This window comes from Pararge aegeria, chromosome 6 (assembly GCF_905163445.1).
Source record: "Pararge aegeria chromosome 6, ilParAegt1.1, whole genome shotgun sequence".
Taxonomy (NCBI): domain Eukaryota; kingdom Metazoa; phylum Arthropoda; class Insecta; order Lepidoptera; family Nymphalidae; genus Pararge; species Pararge aegeria.
Genome location: NC_053185.1, coordinates 10,452,562 through 10,475,186, shown reverse-complemented (window position 1 = coordinate 10,475,186; position 22,625 = coordinate 10,452,562). Strand labels below are relative to the sequence as shown.

Genomic DNA, 22,625 nt, shown 5'->3' with positions numbered 1-22,625 from the left:
CAATTATCAATTGTCATTTATTTACTAGTCTGTGAATGTCAAAAAAACAATAATAATTGTCAAAAGGGTGTAAACATGGTGTAAATATTGAATTAATTCTTCAATTAAATGTTTGCATTTGACTCGTAATAAACTGTGACACCGCAATTCAATCAATTACAATATTTTGGTATGCACTTCTATCCCTGAAATAATATAAATATGAAACCATAACGACAACAATGTCTTCAAGCATATATGAAAAAAATCTTAATAAGGAAGGCCCTAGGCCTTATAAATGTTGCAATTATGCGAATAAAGTATCTGTTAATCTTAACCACTTCAGAAGGGATGGTAGATTTTGTGACATAGATCTTATATCGGGAAAAACTAAAGTCCGGGTAAGAATGGCCTTTCAGTATGTTTGTTTAATTTTTATATGATATCGTTTGAACCACTATATTTACTTTCCGAAGTCTACATACAAGTAAGATAATTTTGCCTTTTAACTTGATATTGTTAATCCAAGACAATAAGAACCATACAAACCCAACAACTTCAATTAAATCAATGATAAAAAGTTATTCAGCTTTGAAAAGTAAACATATTAAAATGTACATACTTAGTAACAAATGTAGTTGATTTAATTAATAATATATTGGTGCAATACAGGCACATCGAGTAATTCTTGCTGCTAGTTGTGAATATTTTGATGCAATGTTCAGTGTGGGCCTAGAAGAGAGCCAGAAAGGCAGGGTTGTACTACCTAGTGTACCACCTGGCATACTTCCAATGATTATTGACTTTATTTATACTGGTAAGAGTAAATTTATTAAATATTTTTATTAAAAATAACATTTTATTTTATTTAAATTACTTTTTATAATTCATGTTAAAATAGCTTTCTACATCCAACAAATGTTTGTGTATAGGTGAAATTGAGATTGACAAAGCCACAGTACAGCATTTGATGATAGCAGCTGATATGTTTCAACTACATGAACTGGTGGCTGGTTGTGGAGAATTTTTGAAAAGAGAACTGCATCCTTCCAATGCACTAGGCATATTTAGGTAATAAATTGTATTTATTCAATTACATTCATGAAATTTCAATTAATTACTTACTGGCTATGTTTGTCTTAATAGTAATATTGTTTTTGAACAATTTGAAGTATTATATAACTCAAAAATCTTTCTTCTATTCTTCTTTTTTTTTTTTTTTTCTCTTTATTTAAAGAGCTTAGTGTGTATGTATAATATATAATTAGACTATGTCGCTCTGTTAGTTATGTACAGATATTTATTCTCTTAATCTAAAATATGTTCTTACTAATTTATATATCAGTTTTGATTCTGATCTAAGAGGAAACGCTAAAAAGCTAATTACATATATTTAAATATAGTAGATACTTACATAACTATCTAGTAAACTTATTCTAAGTTGTTCATTCCGAACACATTCCAACACAACATGATAAATATCCTCAATTACCCCACATGTGGAGCAATTAGGGCTTTCATTTTTTTCAATGAGGTAGGCAAACTTATTTGTTGGAATATGTCCGGAACGAAGTCTTAACGGTGTAATTGTATCAGAGCGATTGAGATAACAATTATCGAACCAACAGTACCTACATGGCTGGCGCTGCATCGTCTTGTACCAAATACCTTTCTCTCTGGATCACTCATCGAAATATTCAGTCCAGTGAGAAAGGCACTTTGTTTTGACTTGCCAAGTAATATCTGAAAAATAGGGGTCTAGTAAAACCTCCACACCATCCAGACAAGCCTGTTTAGCAAGAAGATCTACAGTTTCATTACCCGCAATGCCTACATGGGATGGGATCCACTGCAAATATACATTTTTAGATTTTGAAGAAAGGTCTAAAAGTTTTTTCATAACTTTGTAGGCTATCGGTGTTCCTCAATAACTCGAGGTACATAGAGCCAAATGTTGCAAGGCACTTTTCGAATCACTTAAAATTATAAAATTTCTGAAATCAATTGTCCCAATATGCGATAACGCCATAGAAATGGCCAAAAGTTCTATAACCATTATGCAATGATTTTGACTCAATTTAAATTTACTGTAACTATTATTTTGCTTATCATAAACTGCAGCTCCTGAAGCACTACAATCTTTTGATCCATCTGTAAATATTTGGTAGTAATTATTAAAAGAGTTAGAAATAAATTGTTCAACTAAAGTTTTTAATAGAATTGCGTTGTATTCACTTTTTGGTTTGGTAATGGTCGAAATGTCCTCCCTAACAAATTGTTTAGCATTAATGTTGCTTACCCATATTTCTAAAGAAAACATCTCTAACAGTTTGCTGCGATATATGGGAGTTAAACTAAATTCCTGATGAACTATTACTGTTACTAACTAACAGAGGTTTACGCTTGTTTGACCAATAATGGACGGTTTCGCACATGGTAGACAATTTATCCAACAAGTCTATAACACTGTTATTTTGGAATGATTTAGCTTGTAACCAAAATTTCCCCGCCAAGAAGTATCTGCGAATGTTCAGTGGTTGCAGACACAGCTCGCTTTCCATAGCATGGATGGGTGTGGTTTTTATAAATCCTCCTATTATTCTCATCGCTCGATTCTGTACCTCATCGAGCTTTTTAAGATAACATTTCGCAGCGTTATCAAACAGACAATTACTGTAATCCTACTTCTTATGATAGAGATATAAAGTCTCCTTAGATGTTTAGGATGGACCCCCCAATTAGACCCCGTTAATACTTTAAAGATGTTTAGAAATTGTAGAACTTTTTGCGTAGTCTTGTTTATATGCTTACCCCAGCGTAGAGAACGATCCAGCCACAACCCAAGGTATTTCACATTTTGGACAAGTTGAAGCTCACAATTATTGACACTTACGCGAACATCGCTTTGTTTTTTGCCTTTAGAGAATAAGCATATTTTACTTTTAGTTGGGGAAATATCAAGACCTAAACTACTAATTAATTTATCAAAACTTTAACGCTGTTTGTAATTCATTTTGAGCGAGAGTAATATTTTTATCGGAAAAATAGAATACAAAATCGTCCGCAAATTGAGATAAATTTACAACAAAGGGGACAAGGGGTCTCTTGTGCTAGTCCTAGAGATGTATTTCTGCATACTTTTGAGGGCCCAACATGAATTTTAAGACGACGTTCATTAAGGAAATTCCATAAGTAATCACATATCTTTGCGCCTACACCAAAATCATATAGAAGTTTTAAAAGCATTAATATCAATATATTACGTTATTGTAGGCATTATTTATATCAACAAAGCAAGCGAGAGTACTCTCATTTCTGGAAAATCAAATTTGTATGCTAGACACCAACCGACTTAAACTATCCTGACAAGATCTAGCTTTCCGAAATCCGACTATTCTATTCTTCTATTGAATAGAAAATTGCTACTTATAATTACTTATTTTTATGATCTCACAATCTGTTAAAACCTATGCAGTGATTGGAATAGTTCTTGTAACTTGGGACATTGTAAAAATAAAAATGGATGAAACTTGTAACTGTAACTAAAATATATGCTGATATTCTCTTGCACTTAAGTATCAACCATTTTTATCACAACGCATACACACACATAAAGAAACATCTTTATCAGCCAGCCAACAATTACTTGCAATGGTATAAGTTTGGTTATTTCAGAATTAACATATAACATTGTTGTTAATTTTGAAGACTTCATTGTGTGTGCTGCAATTTCTTATTGATGTGTCTGATCAACATGTAAATATTTCAATACAATACAAAACCTTATTTAGGGATAGATAAGATTAAAAATAACTATGTAATTAGGATGCAGATATTTTCATGGGGAATATACATAACTATATTGGACCTATGCCAAGTTAATTGGTGTAATTTTTAATGCAATCTTTTCAAATTCCATTTATTCATTAAAGGTTTGCTGAAAATCACAACTGTACTGAGCTTGCTGAGGAGGCATTGGTGCATGCTCAAGCTCACTGGAACTTGGTAGCAAATGGTGAAGAAATGTTAGAATTGCCCTTGCAGCAACTGCTAACACTGTTGTCCTCAGAGCAACTTAAAGTGGATAATGAAGCTCAGGTATTTAAAGTACTCAATTTTTTTTTTTTTATTGTACTTGAGGAATTGGGTTGTTTTTATAGTAATATTATCAATTATCAAAAATTAAGCATTGCTATAATATTAGTATTAGTATGACCAGTGGCGTGCATAGAGGGTACGCACAGGGTATGCAGATTATATAAAAAGAAGAATATCCCCAGTAAGAGCTATAAAAAACTTAAGGATAGGCATTGTAAGAGTTATAAAAAGCCTATCCTTAAGTATTTATAACTCATACTGGAGATTTTCTTTGTTTTATATAATCTGCATAATGCAATCTGCTGTGCATACCCTCTATGCATGCCACTGATTATGAGTAATAGTAGAGTTTCTTAGAAATAGTATGCTTATTTCTACTGCAAAGCAGCCTTGGTGCAATGTTGTTTACTGGTCTGAAGGGTGTGGTTGCCAGTGTAATTGCAGGCATATGAAGCTTAACAACTATTCCTCAAGTTGATGGACTCATGGCAGCATGTTGCAGGATGTGTTCCTTGCATAGTTCAAAAAATTCAAAATTCATTTATTTCAAGTAGGCCTAATACAAGCACTTTTGAAACGTCAAGTCTGTCCGTGTGTAGTGACTCTACCACCGGTTCGGAAGGCAGATTCTACCGAGAAGAAGCCGGCAAGAAACTCAGCAGTTGCTCTTTTCCAACATCAAAAATTTACAGTTTATATTTTAACATTCATTTTTCTATCTTGTGAGAGATGAAAGCGGAGCCGGATGCTTCCAAGCAACCTTGTCATTAAGAAACTCATCAATTGTATAATAACCTCGCTGTAATAAATGTGTTTTAACACATTCTTTAAACTTATGCATTGGTAGGTCCAAAATTACCTTAGGAATCATATTATAAAAGCGTATACTCAATCCCACAAATGACTTCTGCACCTTTCGCAGACGATATGCAGATGTCACTAATTTATGACCATTACTTGTAAGTCGACTGTTTATATCCACTTTTTGTTTATAAAGACTAATATGTTGTCATACAAATACTATATTGTTATAAATGTATTGTGAGGCTACCGTAAGTATACCAATTTCTTTAAATTTTTCACGGAGGGATTCACGTGATTTAAGTTTATATATTGACCGTACAGCTCTTTTCTGCAATATGAATATAGTTTCAATATCAGCAGCTTTGCCCCATAATAAGATCCCGTAAGACATCACACTATGAAAGTACGCGAAGTAAACAAGTCTTGCTGTTTCTACGTCAGTAATCTGTCTAATTTTCCTGACGGCGTAGGCAGCCGAGCTTAGTTTACCTGCTAGTGAATCTATATGGGTACCCCACTGAAGCTTACAATCCAAGGTCATGCCCAGAAAAACTGTGGAATTTTCCATTTTTAGTGATTCTCCATTTATTATTATATTTTTATTAACTTTCTTTACATTTGGTAAAACCCAGTAGTTCACCCAGTATATAGGCAATAGATTTCCACTTACCATCTGCTTGGTCCATCAATTACTACTAAATTATGTACCTTGTGATGACAACTGTGTTTTGATCTTTGTCAGCACACAGCACTTAACATTAAAACCTAGCTTAATTTTTTTTACCTTCAAGGTACTGTATCCAGCTTTGAAGTGGCTCGAACATGATCCATCAACGAGAAGACGCCATTGTTTTGAAGTCCTGAGCCATGTGCGGTTGCCACTTATATCACCGCTAGTGTTGGATGACGCCATGAAAACTGTTCAGGATCCTTCTATAGCTGTTGCTTTGAAAACAGTCAGAGTTGATATGGTAATTTTTAAATTGTGCATGGCTAGGCGTTAGCATGGGCGGCAGGAGACATTTTTCTCCCCTGGGAAAGACAAAAAGTTTTGTCAACTGTCCAAGCAGCACGCACTTTATTAATATAACTTCTTCTTCTAAAATATAACTTTATAAATAATAACTTCTCCTATTCCGTGTTGCCATGGTTTGGCAGGTCGACACGTTAATTTTATCTCATTTCAGTGGATAGAATTTGGGACCTCCCACATAATTATATATAACATATAAGAACACAGTGCTCACTGCTGACCCTAGGAGGTCATCGAAAAATAATCCTTACTAATATTATCTATAAGAAAGTGCGCTTGCGCTTCATTCACACTGTTACTAAGCAACCAATCAACTTGTTTTTTGGCATAGAATTAGTTAAACAAACTGTCCTTACGGGATTTGCAAAAACCGTAATAAACGCACACGAGTAACGCAAACAACAGTTAGTATAAAATAATTACTTGTACATGACTAGAGTGTGTCTATTTATAGAAATCTGGTCGCGGTGCCCTAGTGGCGTTGTCGGCGGAACCGCGTGCGCGTGCGCGCCGCGTACTGGTGGTCGCTGGCGGCTCGTGCCACGACGCATCCCCGCACGCAAACCCACCGCACGCAGCGGACAACATTCTCTCTTCCGCACTCAAATTCGATTTGTACAAACGGTTAGTTCTTCCACTACTCGTTGCTTATAATAGATTATAACAGTCCACTTCTGGGCTAAAGCTCTGTCTAGAAGGAAGGAAGAAAAATACCAAAAATTATCACAAAACATTAGTAACTAAAAATAAGTAAAAATAAAAGGATAAATGTTTCACGTTACATACATTTTTTATTTTAATTACCATCCTATTGCATTAGGAAATCAATTTTCTGTTGAATTTAATAATCTGTGTACACTGAAGAAGTATCCAAGATTGGGTGTTGCTACAGTGCAGTAATATGCACTGCATATATATAGAATAAATAAAAAACTTTATGCTTATATAAAGCATAAAGTTTTTTATTTATTTTCCTTTCTTTTTGTGTTATCTCGTTTTGAAAATATATTCATGAAGAACATCTTTTTTTTTTCAACACTTTTGTTTTTCTTTTACTGTAAAGCATACTTTACACTAAAAAATAATGAAAAGATTCACGTGATAAGACAAGTTAGAAATAATTGGCAATAGGTAAATATGTAATTATTTTTTTTCTTAATTTTGAATAAATTATTAAACGTAATTGAAATTGTCTTTTCAAGAGAATGGGAGGACCTGGCGCCGATGGGTATAGCACGAATTCAACCGGGAGTTGCTATGTTAGGTGGACGAGTTTATGCAGTCGGCGGGGAGCAAGGCAGTCAAATATTGGCAAATGGCGAAGTGTACGATCCCCAGGTATATAATAGAAATTATAAATAACTAACTTTCGCCCGCGTCATCGTTTGTGCTAATTTCGGGTTTTAAAAATCCTTTATTTGTTCCGGGATGAAATGTTTCCTATTTACTCCAGGATGCTAACCATTTCTACACGTGTTTTCACCATGATAAGTTAAGCGGTCTAGCCATTGAAAGGTAACAAAGCAAGATCGATTTAACAGTTGAGAATCTATCATTGTAATCATAAAATAATGTGTAAAGTAAAAATTGTGCCAATAGCTCTTTGAATATATATAGATTTGTACGCTCCTAATCGAAAATTGGTTGGGACTATCGATACTCTGTAGCCTCTAGAGTAAAATGGAATTTGCTCGCCTTTTACAACTTAAATTGGTTCTCCTCACTATAACAAGCACTGTTGGGAACATAAAATTCAGGTTTAGAAAACGAGTACAGTTAAGTCCATTTTGCTTTGGCGTATTGCAGCGGTTGAAGTACAAAAAAATAATTTCTGCACTTTTAGAAGAAAAGTTGCCATAGTTTTGAGCCTTAGCCTTAGCCCTTTTTTTATTTGGAGAGCACGAAATTCGAAACACAAAATCAACTATATTATTCTTCAGACCGACAAATGGTCGAACATAGCACCGATGAAAGAAGCACGGTGCGAGTTCGGTCTGACGGCGTGGAACGGTAATCTGTACGCCTTTGGCGGATGGGTGGGTTCGGACATGGGCTCCTCCGTCGAAGTGTACGATCCCGTATCAGACGAGTGGACGCTCACTGGAGAGATGCCAGAACCGCGCTTCGGAATGGGTGTTGTTCATTTCGATGGTAAGTTTGAAAGCCTTAATGGGCATAAATTACAGCATATCCAGACATCAATGTCAGTCGTACATACGCATATAAGGAGTTTCTACATATCCCATGGGAACCGTTTTTTCCTGGGATAAAAGTAGCTTATTTTACTTTCCGTCCTATGAACTAACTCCATGCTACAATCAAGTTGATTGGTTGCTAAGTTGGGGCGTTTAGGAAAGAAAAACAAACATACACACTTTTGCATTCATAATATTAGTAAATAGATAAATAATAAATAAATATACTACGACAATACAGACATCGCCATCCAGCTCCAAATTAAGAGTAGCTTGTGTTAAGGGTTATATAAATAAATACTTATAATATATATAAACACCCAGACACTGAAAACTATTCATGTTAATCAGTTCAGTTCAGTTTTGGGAATCGAACACACGGCCTTGGACTCAGAAAGCAAGGCGCTGCCCACTGCGCCAATCGGCCCGACAGTAAAATTTATATTTACTTGAAGAAATTAGAGCCCATCTACGACTACGCTATTAACCCCTTGTCATTGTGGGCCATGTGCCCTGTAGGTAATGGGTTGACATCATGATCATGATGATATTTATATTTTTTGCAGGACTAATATATGTGGTGGGCGGTTGCACGCATACGTGGCGCCACACGCGGGACCTTCTGTGCTACCATCCCGCGACGCGCAAATGGCACGCGTTGGCGCCTATGCGACATGCGCGGAGTCAGGCCGCCGCTGTTGTACTGGGCGCGTATCTCTACGTCATCGGCGGAAACGCACCGCGACGCACTGTGCTCGCCTCAGTCGAGAGATACAGCTTCGACCACGTAAGCTCACTAACCTAAATCTTAAACTTGCCTTCTAAAATAACGCATACATGTTTGATGAAAATCGGTCCATGATGGCGGATTAAATATTTTTACTCCCTCTTTATCTATGAAACTACAATAAATTTCAAATCCGAGGTGGCCGACACAACAAAATGGCGAATTAAATTATTTTCAAAACTCCCTCAGAATGTGTATAAAGGAAAGGACTAGTAGGAAATGTAAACGATATTTAGAGTAGGGTTTTTTTTTATTTTAAAGTAATTTTATGCAAACAACGAAGATGCTTCGAAGATGGGTATCTATGTAACTATGATTAATTTCAAATCCAATATGGCCGACACAACAAAATGGCGAATTAAATTATTTTCAAAATTCCTTTAGAATGGGTATAAAGGGAAGGACGAGTAGGAAATGCACACGATATTTAGAGTAGGTTTTTTTTTTTGAATTCTAAAGTAATTTTATGCAAATAACGAAGATGCTTTGAAGATGAGGTTAAAAAGTTTGGTATCTGCGTCAGGACTCGTGGGAGGAGGTGGCAAGTCTAAATGAAGCACGCGCGGGTTGCGCGGCGGGCGCAGCCGACGACGTGCTACTGGCGGCGGGTGGGGATAGCGAGTGTGCGGGCGAGCGTGCGTTCTACCGCGCTCGCACCACACTGGCGTCCGTGGAGATGTACGACGCTGCACGCAACGCCTGGCTTCCCGCGCCTCCACTGCCACACTCGCGAGCCGAGGCGGGGGCTGCGCTGCTCTGACGAACCGACGAAGCCTTACTGAGTACCAAACTTTATAACGCGGCAAAACTTAGTGCTACTTTTTGCGAGTAGCCTTAGACAAGATTAGCCCGTTCGCAATCGTTTTCGCATATCAAAACTGTGTATCGTCAAAGTAAAATGGACCTAATGTCACAGTCTTAGAGTCGAAATTCCTGTACTTCTGAGATTTGTATTACAAACGTTCTGTCAAAAAACCCGAACTAAAGTATTGTAGGCAAATTTGCGCTGTAAAGCATTGCAAATAAGATTCATTTTACTACGATGATCAAGTATTCCCATACTCGAAAATGACTCCCTAGATTGTAAGCGAGCAAATCTTCTACTAAGGCTACAGAGCCTACTACTACTACTGCAAGGTTTTCTGCCTACTATTCGATGGCGTGGAATTGAAAAAGCGCCATCTAGTTACGATTTTGGGAAACAGTCTCGTCACGAAATGGCATACTTTCGATTCGATTGAATAGGAAGAAAAATTCAAAGTGCACTGTGGGCCCGTCCAGAAAAAACCGAGCTGCGTACGTATAATTCGAGATGGATGACGGACACCTACTCATTTAAAAATTATATGAAATTTGAGTTTTGATGTATACATAAAAATACAGCCCGGCACATATCATTTTAATTTTGCTGTTTTACGCTGCGCCTCGCGCACTGCTTAAAATGTGCGTGCGCTTATAACTATGATAAGACTGTGCGAATTATTGTGTGGTACATAAGTCTTTAAACTAAACGAAATTGACATGTTCGTTTTTTTATTATGGTTGCAGTGTGAAAGGTAGAGTACTTCTTTTTAGCAAGTGCATAAATTATAAAATATTTCTTGTTATATGAAACGATAGTAAAGAGTCTCAGAAATGCATTTTCGATTATTAAACACACATATTCAAACAAAAGAACTTTAGCATCCGAAATTCTACAGATGTAGAATTCACGTTACACAGCTCCTAACATAAATTAAGATAACAGTGACGACAATGTATTCGAAGCATGTCGACAAGGCTTAGTTGCAGAGCAGCCCATATCTAACATATATGATGAATTATATATTATCTCAACCTGGGCACGTTATATCGCGAATCCAGCGGCCGACTATAATATGAGGTCACTATGAATTGAATAAGGCGAGTGGGCTAAGACGCAACCAATTTCGCTTTAGCCTAAAGACCACTCTTGATATGGGTTTGAAATTAAAGAGATTTGCAAGCATAAAACCGCATACTCGATTCCTGGAGTTCTTATTTGTCATAAATGATTTAAAATGTATTATGTATATGAGAGTGAAAACAAATATGAATAGCATTTTACCCAAAAAAAATTATGTGCAGAAGCAGATATGAAAGTTATCTCAGTAGAACGGGCTAATGAATGAAAATAACATAACTAAATCTTTAACAAGTGCGATTTCACAATTAATTGCTCCCCTCACACACTTTAATATTATTGACAATAACATGTGTGCGAATTGAAGAATTGGTAAAAGATTTTATGGACTGTTATACATTTCAGGATAGGGTAGCCACTAAGTTTGCCGTGGTAACATTCCTACATCATAATATTGGATACAAGCAGGTGTTACTTTGCGGAAATCCATTATATATTATGAAAATTAAGCTTAATTTGCTATACTCCGCGAAAAGCAAGAGAATCTGTATGGTGTAATTTATAACTTCTTCAATCCTTATCCGTGGAGTATCCACACCAGACAGATCTTCGGCAATGTACCCTCTACGCACGTTTCGCTCCGGAGATGGAGATGTTGACTTTACAATGAATAATTGTTAAGTGAACTAATCGTTAGTTAGATTGTCCTAATTTTTTTGTTGATTTAGGTAAAAATGTATATTTCACGTCTCCCTCGGTTTAAAGGTCACTTACGGTCTTAAGCAGAAGTATTTTTGTATTAAGATTATTTCGCTATATATTCACGATCTGTTTTAACCAAATCGCACGTATATTACTTTTTTCAGTACATTTTATGATAAGGTAAACCTGAAACTACGAAAAGTATGCAGGTCGGTAAGGAAAGGTTTTTAACTGAAAAATCTCTTTATTTCGATGGCATAGTATGTCTTAGTTAGTCGGCAATATGTTTTTTAAGTTATGACAAAGTTGACGGAAAACCCGCTGTACGAACAAATGTAGTGAACAAAACACTTATGGTAAGAACGTAGTAATTTATTTATTTATATATTTTTGATTAGATAAAAATATTAGTAAGAGTAGCCAATATTAATGCGTGTATTATGTCGTCTCCCCTTACTTTAGATATGGCCTCCACGTTGTATCGCGACGCTTCTGCTCCCAGTCCGTTCGGTATACTCAACGGTAAAACTACAATTTGTCAGCATAAAGTTGCGAATTGTATCGTATCGCCGTGTGTTAGCAAGGTTTCGTTTGGTTTAACACAAAAACTCCTTTCTCAATTCCAGCCTTATTGCGTCCATTTTTTCTCACCTGTATGATAATGTAATCAAACTTTTCTTTAGCCTGGCTTACCTATCATCCGCCATTTCGATATTATTTCGAAATAGCATTCACGAATAATCGTTTCAAAAAAGGAGGATTAACATAATTAGAAACATAAAATACTAGCGTACCCAGCCCGCTTCGCCGGGCTAGATTTTGCTTTATTTTATTTAAACAATAAGTCTCATTATATATTAAATCATTTATTTCTCTCCGTATTCATTCTCTTCTCGAGCGGGTGAAGATCATTATCTACACCCATGTACACCCAACAATAGAATATCATCATAGTAAATAAAAGCTGTATTTGACAGTTCAAAAATAGGAGTGCTCCGATCGTTACCAAACTTTACAGGATTACTCGCCAGGTCAATCCGGAGATTCCCTGAAAGTTTCATTGAAATCGGTCCAGCCGTTTCGGATCCTATACGGAACATACCCACACACTTTCTCTTTTATATATATAGATTCTTGGACCAATACTAGTAGTCAAATTTCAAAGATATCGGCTTCCAAAGTTTTAGTTTTTGTTTCGAATAGGTACCTCGTATTTTCAAATATATACACATCCTTGTTCAAAAATAATCATTCCATTCTCCTGCCGCAGATGGTTTGTTTGAATCACTCTAAGATTAATAAAGTTGATTATTAGCGCAGGACGCTGATTTTATATTTTGTATGTATAAAATCAATAAAAAACAGAATTAATAGTAATTTATAGTTAACTAAAAGTACAGCTAACTTTGTTGAATCTGTATTATTAATTTTTGTTCTTGTAATCCTTTAGTATTAACGCATTTCATCCACATCCGTCTTAAAATAGTACAAGCTCCGTTTTTCGTTCGCCTTCATCACAGTATTTTAAAAATCCCGTGGGAACTGGTTGTTTTCCTCGATTAAAATAAAGCGTATGTTATTCTCCATCCTTCTAAGTTGGTACTTGATGTTTGGCACAGAGTAATTGAAAGGACGGAGATTTTATTTAGTTTAGGGCGTAAAAGAAAGACAAACAACCAAACAAACACACTTGCATTTATAATATTAGGAAAGCATTTAATTCTTATCAAAGTAAAAAATAAAACCTTAAAAAGCGGCATGGCTTTTGGCATTGGCATGCATGGACCAAAAGAAATGCTCTTCAATGTCAATTTTCAAAGTATTTACTATGATTTTAAGAAATTCATTTAATTCCAAAAAAAAAAAAACTGACGTTTATCTTTCTAATGTAATTTATCTAATTTTTGTATTGGCGTTAACTATCCATTTTTGAAAGAATTATTCGTAAAAAATTAAAACTTTCGCAGCTTATATCTTCGAAATGTGACACTTTACGAGTTTTTGTCCAAGACAATTTTTTTAAAACCAATATTTAATCAAAACCCAGTCCGAGCCTGAGAGCAAACTTTCTTAACGCGGTTAAATTATAGTCAAGTAGTCGCATAAGAACAAGTGTGGATAGGAACAACTAAATCTTATTTCACGGCATTTCTATGTCATAGACGGATAAAATAGGAAAAGATAAAATTATTATTTGTATTTATCTTCGTCCGCAAGATCTTGCGCGTGTAGGTATGCTTTTAGTTATATAAATAAATTAATAAATGTTAGCATTTTATCATAATAATCTAGTTTTAATATGTAATGTACAAAAATTATAACTGTATGTAATAATATAATTTCTAAACTTTATTTCGTACGTAACCATTTTTATATCAGACCAATACTTTTTATATACCTATATCTGTTCATTTAAAGTGTAACTGATGGAGTTTAATAAAATAACTGATGGATTACATTGTAAATTACATATTTTATTTTATTTCATTATCACTTCATAAAAGGCAAACAAACTACAATCGTAAAATAATTGTTTTTTTTGCTATCACTATAGAAAAAATATATTTGTATATGATTCTTCTGCCCTTCTTGTTGTGGGAGGATAGGCGTGCCCTGTAGTGGGCCGGTAATGGGTGTTCTTTGTGTTTTGAATCATATTTTGAAAGTAACATAATTACTTATCTTTTCAAGTTCACGAGACCGAATGTTTATTAAAATTAAGGAGAAGTTTTAATTATAACTAGATGTTGCCCGCGACTATGTCCTCGAATGTTTTTATTTTTAAGGTAACCATATGAACTTTTAACGCAATTCCCGAACGAATCCTATTGTTTTTCGAGATGAAAAGTATTTTTTATTTCAACCCCAAGTATAAGCTATAAATGTACCAAACTGCATTCAAATCAGACAGCAGACATACTGACAAATAGACATAAATTTCAAAAATTGCATATTTACGTTATATACCTTGCTACAAATCTTTGATGTACAGACACTGCTAGTTATCATTTTATTATATGTATAGATACACTTTTGGTCTCATGAACTCAAAAGAATTTATTTAGTGTCAAATGACAAATGATTCTTCTTTCGTTGCCTTCATATTGATATTTAAATATTCAATGAATATTATATTACATCAAGTAGACTGTGTGTTTGGGATTAGAGACCCATAAAATATTTGGGCCAGGATGTTTGTATACTTGTTGTTTTGACCTTATGATGTTCAAATATACACAAATGTTACATCATTAATCTTTTTATAATAATAAATTAATGTCTACACTAAAAATATCTTAATATGTACTTTCCTAGAGATTTACTGTAATGTTTAACTATATTTTTTATGTGGATAAATTTTATCTTCCCTATATAGTACTGCTTAGTTTTTGTATTGTTGTTGTTTATCTTAAAATATAAGTCTAGAGAAAATAAATGTATTATTGAGTATAAATTACAAATTGTTTTATTTCATGTTAAATTTAAATTTATTTTTAACAACATAAAACATATTTTAAAATGCAAATAACCACATTGTGCAACTGGCTGATTTGAACACGGCAATCGTAGCCCAAGTGTTTGCAAATTGCTTGTAAAATATCCATGAAATTGTTAAAACCCTCGGTACTCCTGAAATTCATTAGTGTAAAATGACAAAAAGTTTGTTGTTGAAAAATGACCATTATGGTCGACATGCGATCTATAATTTGATAATTCAAATGATTATATATAAATATTAGTTGTTATAGTTAGCTGATAATTGAATATGTATAAATATTAGTTATTGGCCGCGTTTATTACGCTTTCTTACAAATCCCGTGGGAACCGATTGTTTTCCTGAGATAAAAAGAAGTCTATGTTATTCTCTCTGAACATTCAACTAACTTAACTATGCCAAAAATCAAGTTGATTGGTTTACAAACAAATAAACAGACCCGCAAACATTTAACTGTAATTTCTACAACAATTGCAACTATATAAATAAATAAACTAAATTTAAAAAAAAATCACAGACAAAATGCTGGGAATTTGGACTGCAAGGGATTTATAATATCTTCAACTAAGTATATGCGACCCAGTAGCCCCTCGAATAATGACGCTGGTCTATCGGGCTTATGCAACTCGGCTCCAGGACGTTCCACAGCACACCACTCCAGAAAGCAACATGCTCTGTATAAGTACGCAGGTTTCTGAAAATATTGTGTCGTATTTATTTTTTAGTTGAATTTTTGAAACTTCTAAATTTACACTTTTTCTAAAACCAGTTAGGAGCTTTTATTTAAACTAGAGCATTTAAGTTATAGGATATGAATGGAATGATGATAGTATTTTTATTTTTAGAAGTCTAAGACCTTTATATTAAACCCGTTCTTACCATAACCCTCAGGGGTATGGCAATTTATAAAAACTATTCTTACCTCAACAGTTTTGCACATAAGCCATTGAACGGTGGAATGCGCTCCCAATAGACATACGGCAGTCTAAATTATTTGCTATATTAAGCTTTTTAAAATCACGACGAATAAAGACGACTTGTAATTTTTACTGTTATTTATGTATATACTAGCGGACCCCAGCGCCATCCGTCGGGCTGATTTGTGAATCTACACCATCCAGGGTGCCACCCAAACGCATACCGAAAAATTTATTCAAATCGGTCCAGCCGTTTAGGAGAGGAGTTCAGTGACATACACACGCACACAAGAAATATATATATAAAGATGATATGAGCATTTAAGATATGATCATTAATATTTCGTAATTCAGTTACACGTTGTATATATCGACGACGCGCATAGTACCTACGCAACTCGATGCGTACCTTTATAAAAGATTAAATTAGTGACAAGAGCCACAAGGTTTAATCGAAAAGAACTCTTTTGTTCTTTTCGATTAAACCTTTCTTTAAAATATTCTGTTACCTATTTATTGATTAAGAGCCTTTTCAAATATTTTATTTTTTATTACTTTAAAATTCTATTTCGTTTTAAGCTGTTGTTTTTTGCTTTCTTTATCTTTTTAATTCCGAAGTTAAGTTTATATACGGCTATGAAAAACGTACAGACGGACGGCCAGACCTAACTTGGCTTGGGCAACTACAAACTTATAATGCCATACCTTAGTGGCCTGATATAGTTGCAGAAATGCGTAAGCGTTACCACTCACTCCATGACAGAGGCTATAGCCTTTTGTGCATAATCCTCGTTGCCAGATTACATCGCCACAGTGGATGGCAATTTTTAAATATTTTTCTTCCTCGAATACCTGTAAGTAGTTAAATCATATCGTAATCATTAGTAACACATTACTACCGGCTCACTATAGAGCATCGGTATGCTCTCTCATAATGTAAATATACTACGACAATACACACATCTAGCCCCAAAGTAGTAAGCGTAGCTTGTGTTATGGGTACTAAGATGGCTGATGAATATTCTTATGAATTATATACATAAATACATAGAATATTCGTTGAATTTTATACATATAAACACCCAGACACTGAAAAACATGCTCATCACACAAACATTTTCCAGTAGTGGGAATCGAACCCACGGCCTTGGGCTCAGAAAGCAGGGTCGCTGCAAACTGCGCCAATCGGCCGTCTGAAAATGTAAGTGTTGAAGCCATCCACAACACTGGTCAGGTGCAGATTGGTAGAATTTAAACGTCGCGTCATGGAGAACTCTTGAGGTATGCGCGTTGTTGCGTATAGTTCCGAAAAGAAACAATGTGTTATCGAATGGAGGCCCCCCAAAAGGTTAGTGGAAGCCCTAACCTCTAGGCTATCGCGGATTACCGCTTCCTTAACGGCATTAAGTATCGATTTTTTTTCTGTATTCTTTGAATTATGATTGTAAAAGGACGACGCTCTTGCCGTATTCCTTCATATCAATAATTATGTATGCGATGATTTTACTTGGCGGCGGTGAGGCAAGCACGTATCACGTATAGTACCATTTCAAACATAAGGAACTACATTACTACTCGTAGGTACCTGATAAGCTAATATACACAGAGGTACAAATCCAGGCGCGCCATGGCACCACTGTACCAATCGGTCACCGGAAGCACTTTCTAATGACGATGGATAGTTTCCACTTGGAAATTGTTGACTTAGTAGCCAATCAACTGCGGGTTTTAGAAAACTTCGTACATCATCCACATGAATGTATGCGCGAGCCTGAAAACAAAATTCAAACAATATTTTTTTTATCACGAAAAGCACTCAGTCCTTCCTTTACTTTACCAAAAGACTTTTAAAAATATTTATTATATTGGATGATGAATGGCTGAATCTATATCTCAGGATTCTCAGTGCTTCTACCTCAAGCCGCGATACGCAATTTTAAATCTTTTTGACGGTAATTTTAACCTTTATTACTTTAATAACAAATTGAAGTTGGTATCGGACATTTTATCATGTTATATTATAGAGACTGCAAAATATTCAGAGATCCGTTAGAGATTTCAAAGGGATAACGTTTTTTCTTGATAAATCAACGAAACATTTATTAATGACCAGAAAACACAGAAATAGGCATAAGTCAGTACAACCTGCAGTAGCATATACAAAATCCCAGCCATGCCATGTGCTGCTCCCAAATATATTTTGTCATGCCATTGCCATAGAAGTGGACTTTTTGATTTCATTTGTTGTGAAAACTTTTTACCAGATTTAAGGATGGAGGCAATAATCTGTAAGGGATTGAATAGCTTATAAAATATTAATTTTAGCCAGATAAATTTCTTATAAAATTTCTAGCAGTAAGTTTATAAAATACCTGTTCAATATGATTCACAGGAATAACTTCTTTACCACTGATATGTTTATTAACAAACAGTACAGCAAAAAGATATCCAACTTTTCCATATAGCAGTTCATCGGGTGATTCATTTAACAGTGAAGTAAGATTCATCAGTCTAAAACAATAATAAAACAAAAATTATTTGATATTTTTATCTACATGGTGTTTATCTCTATATTCATATTGTATACTTAACATATTTGATATGACACTTATATTGTATTACTAGCTGTTGCCCGCGACTTCGTCTGCGTTTGATTTTGTTTTTCATATGGCATTAAATTGAGTTGCAGTTCTAAAGTCTTCAATATCGCTAAGCCTTAAATTAGGGGTTTGCTGCTTTCCGCTGAGGAGTTCTGTTCTATATCTCCAACCACAGTTTGGGCAAAATTAAACAGATATTCTAACCTCTATAGTACAATAAATAAAAATTTAAATCTGGTATAATTTGTCGGAGTTATGGTGTAAAATCATCAAGCACTTTCATCCCCTTTCCCAAAGGAACCGAGCTTAATGTCGTGATATAAAGTATCCTATATTACTTCTAACACTTCCAAGAATATGTATACAAAGTTTCATGGGGATCGATTAAGTAGTTTTGCGTGAAAGCGTAACAAACAAACTTACATTGACATTTATAATATTTGTAGGGAAGTAGGGATAATTGGGTGAACAGTCACCAGGACACCTGTTTTTAAATGATAACCACTGTCCATTAACCTTAAAAAGCTTTAAAATGTATTATGTTTTATTATAGAAAATAAATTGCTATATACCTAAGCCTACTTGAAAATATTAATGTATAATGAACTTACCTATTTCACACTAGTATTGTATCATTAATGTTTAAATGGTTTGTTTAACCACATCTTATATATTTATTTATTTAAAAGCACTAACAACATGCATATTACACGTTTTTTAAACATAGCACACACACGAACACATGGACTGATATGCACGTCAATGACAAGTATACATAGCATTGACAAAGCGTCATATAAACTTAATTTGCAAAAAAAAATTTAACTCACCGATAAGTGTTCGGTGAGTTTTTTTCTAAAAGCTGTGGGTGAGTCATGGAAGATATCGATGCTAGATCTTTTTAGATAACTCGTTGTATTTCGCACAAATACGTATAATAGGCGCTTGTTTTCCGAGATGGGATTTAGTAAATGGTATATGAAAAAAAATTGTGGATTTGCAACTTCTGGTGTACCGGCGCGGGACAGTCAGAGATATATAATTGAGAAGGTTGTTACATTTAATTTTGTTTTGTAATATTTTATGTAAAAAGCACAGATCAAGAATATCCCGCCTGTTTCGAAGAGATGTCATTTTAAACACTGCCAATCGCTGATTATATGGCTGTCTGTGTGAAAGGCCACTGATATAAAAAGCCAGGTGCCGAGTAAAAGCGCGCTGTATACTTTCAAGGCGCTGCGAGTGCACGCTGTAAGCAGGATTCCAGATAGTACTTGCGTATTCGAGGCTGCTTCTCACTATGGCATTATATAATATCATTTTAGTCTTAATGGAAAACCCCCTCGTATTACGTTTTAAGAACCCCAGAATCGCGGCTTTAGTAACAACATTATTCACATGTGATCTGAAATTTAGCTTGTTGTCAATAGTGACTCCTAAGTCTTGGATCTCCGGTACATCTTGCAGTACAACATTACCGATTGAGTAACTAGAGTCAAGTGGTTTTTTCTTTCTTGTATATTTTACTTGAAAACATTTTTTAGCATTAAGAGCCATACAATTGACACCATTTAACTATTCTATTCAGGTCATCTTGTATCAAATTAATGTCATCTTCCGATTTTACGGTTTTATAAATTTTCAGGTCATCTGCAAATAATGAGCAAGAACAGTTTTTCACTCCAGTTGTTATGTCGTTAATAAAAACCAGAAATAATAGAGGCCCTAAATGAGAACCCTGAGGTACCCAAGATTGGGCTAGGTAACTGATAGATTCATAACCATTATCAACAACAATTCGCTAGATTATACTGTACTTTTCAAATGTTTACCTAATTCTGTTGTTGCTGTGCCTTAGATTAAAATAATCTATTGTAAAATGAGACATAAAGTATTGTTCTTTAATAAAAAAACGAATGTTCTCATAAGATTTGACATACCTGGGCCTAGGAAAGCCTATTCTAGTATGTTAGTAGGTAACTATAAAAGCATAATATACTTTCTGAAATGAAAACAATTTGACAGCCGACCAACGCAGTGGTCAGCGACTCTGCTTTCTGGGTAATGGCCGTGGGTTCGATTCCCACAACTGGAACATGTTTGTGTGATGAACATGAATGTTTTTTATTGTCTGGGTGTTTATCTCTATATTAAAAGTATTTATGTATATCATTCGCAAAAGTATTCATCAGTTATCTTAGTATCAATTACTTTGGGGCTAGATGGCGATTTGTGTATTGTCGTAGTATAAAAAAATAATATTAATAATAAAAAAGTTCAAGCTGTTCAAAATCGTTCATAAACATTGCACAACTACTACTATTACAATTCCATTGACATAATAAATATTACAAGCATTACATTTTGGAACAAGGGTTTATTTCACCTTTTTGCTAAATGTCCATACTGAGGTAATGAGTCTGGCCGTTGTTGCCCAAGTTTGTATGAAATTACAGTAGCTATTGCTAAGGGACCAGCATCACCACACAGGAAACTTATTCGTCTTCCTTTTAAGTTATTAAGGTCAACATATTCTAATGCCTTCTAAAAAAATTACATTTGGTTAATACTAACCAAAAATATTACAAAACTAATTTGAGCTTTGAGCTTTGAGCTTTTATTTGACAATTGAAACCATACAAAATTAATTTCTGTACAACATCTCATGCTAAAGATCAAACATGGTTATTATGTTGAACAACCCAGTGACTGTAAAAACCATAATTGGTAATTTCTTATGGGATAAACTTACAAATAAATGCAAATTATTAAATTCATCTCATACCTGTAAAATCTCATTACATTCTTCATTCTTACCAAATGAAGACATTAAATAATAAAATGCCAATCCAGCAGAACCAGTGTAAACAGTCCCGTCATGATTAAATACATCCTCCACTTCCTGAGATGTTAAGTATGCCAATTTAGCATTTTTATAGTTTTGTAATTTTGTAGAAAAAATTTCGGAGATCTAAAAATATGGAGTACTAGTCAAATGCAATTTATATTATAGTGCAACAAATAAGTTTTAATGCTTTTTTATTTCATTTCCAAAATGAAGTGAATTAAAGACTTAACATAATTTTCATACATATCTCACAGATTACCCTCTATAGAAAATATTCTTCTCTATCAAAAACTTCTCCAGATGAAATCTCATGAGTTGAACAAGACTAAGCTGCAGGAGAACAACTATACCACTGCCCATGTGGTGAAGTTTTTTTGGTGTGGATCCAGTTCTACCTTAATTAATCTTGCTCATTTTGTTAAACTAACTAAAATAGTAAACTAACGAATCTGACAGGTCAGTAAACAGTCCGCGATCAAACTATTCAGTTAGACTCAGTCAGAAGACATGCTCAGTTAGTTTGGACATTTGTATACGGCATCATTTAACTACATTTCAATTAACTTACCGCATCCTTCGCATGATTAAGCATATAATAACATGCAGAATTGGACGAAAAATCATCCATCTCATTCTGAAATGCTTCCTTGCTAGACATTTTGTGCAGACTGCAGAACTTAGAGTAAAATCAATAAAACAGTTACAAAAAGTACATTGAGCTTAACATTAACATATTAAATTAATGAATAAGTAGAAATCGTAGGTAAGCAATTGTTTTAAACGCCATCAACTACGAGCAATTTCAAATTTAACTTGGGCTCAGAGGCCGGAGCGGTCAAAAGTTTGGACCTTGGAGATTATAATAATTTTATCAAATTGTTTTGTTTTGCATATGTTTTGCACAAATTGTATGACACTCACAAATGACACTGACAATTTCAAGGATGTGAGACGTTAGAAGTAAGTGCTCTTTGGTTCAGTACCTGTGATTTATTTTGGTAATAGATTATAGTCCTTTATCCGTGTTTATTCTAAGAACAATGATTTTATCAGTTATATCCGTACACTGCACATGAAACATATCACTTAACTAAACACACCAATTAACACTTTCAAAGCCGAGTTTTTGAAAACTTGAGATTTAATTGGATCACTGCTAACGCAAGGCCCAGGGTTTCCGACAGTAACCTCGTGTATCTATCTCGCATAAGGTTGAACTTTGTTCTTCTCTGTCATTAAATCTAAGACTCACTAATTTTCCGACAGTTGCCAAGCCATGTTACA

General features: G+C 34.6%; 2 protein-coding genes across 2 annotated transcripts; one reads left to right on the top strand and one right to left on the bottom strand.

Moving 5' to 3' along the window:
• Window positions 1-73: 73 nt before the first annotated feature.
• LOC120624817 (actin-binding protein IPP) lies at window positions 74-11,303 on the top strand. Its single transcript, XM_039891572.1, has 10 exons — window positions 74-380; window positions 652-796; window positions 912-1,050; window positions 3,912-4,077; window positions 5,673-5,852; window positions 6,369-6,538; window positions 7,117-7,252; window positions 7,855-8,065; window positions 8,676-8,896; window positions 9,420-11,303. Exons 1-10 carry the CDS (start codon window positions 222-224, stop codon window positions 9,654-9,656), a joined length of 1,764 nt encoding a protein of 587 aa, XP_039747506.1. The 5' UTR covers window positions 74-221; the 3' UTR covers window positions 9,657-11,303.
• Window positions 11,304-12,882: 1,579 nt separating this feature from the next.
• On the bottom strand, window positions 12,883-22,309 carry LOC120624372 (glutathione S-transferase LANCL1-like). Its single transcript, XM_039890877.1, has 8 exons — window positions 21,910-22,309; window positions 21,279-21,464; window positions 20,880-21,037; window positions 18,266-18,404; window positions 18,039-18,179; window positions 17,479-17,664; window positions 16,599-16,745; window positions 12,883-15,670 (listed from the first exon to the last, which is right to left on the bottom strand). Exons 1-8 carry the CDS (start codon window positions 21,997-21,999, stop codon window positions 15,488-15,490), a joined length of 1,230 nt encoding a protein of 409 aa, XP_039746811.1. The 5' UTR covers window positions 22,000-22,309; the 3' UTR covers window positions 12,883-15,487.
• Between the last annotated feature and the right edge of the window lie 316 nt (window positions 22,310-22,625).

Excerpts from the sequence above, each read along its gene's own strand:
- LOC120624817 (XM_039891572.1), top strand. The coding sequence starts at position 222 with ATGTCTTCAAGCATATATGAAAAAAATCTTAATAAGGAAGGCCCTAGG. Across the intron at positions 7,253-7,854 it reads GCGAAGTGTACGATCCCCAG|ACCGACAAATGGTCGAACAT; the intron begins GTATATAATAGA and ends ATTATTCTTCAG. Across the intron at positions 8,066-8,675 it reads GGGTGTTGTTCATTTCGATG|GACTAATATATGTGGTGGGC; the intron begins GTAAGTTTGAAA and ends TATTTTTTGCAG.
- LOC120624372 (XM_039890877.1), bottom strand. The coding sequence starts at position 21,999 with ATGTCTAGCAAGGAAGCATTTCAGAATGAGATGGATGATTTTTCGTCC. Across the intron at positions 18,405-20,879 it reads TATGGACATTTAGCAAAAAG|ACTGATGAATCTTACTTCAC; the intron begins GTGAAATAAACC and ends TTATTGTTTTAG. Across the intron at positions 17,665-18,038 it reads TTTTGTATATGCTACTGCAG|GCTCGCGCATACATTCATGT; the intron begins GTTGTACTGACT and ends TTTTGTTTTCAG.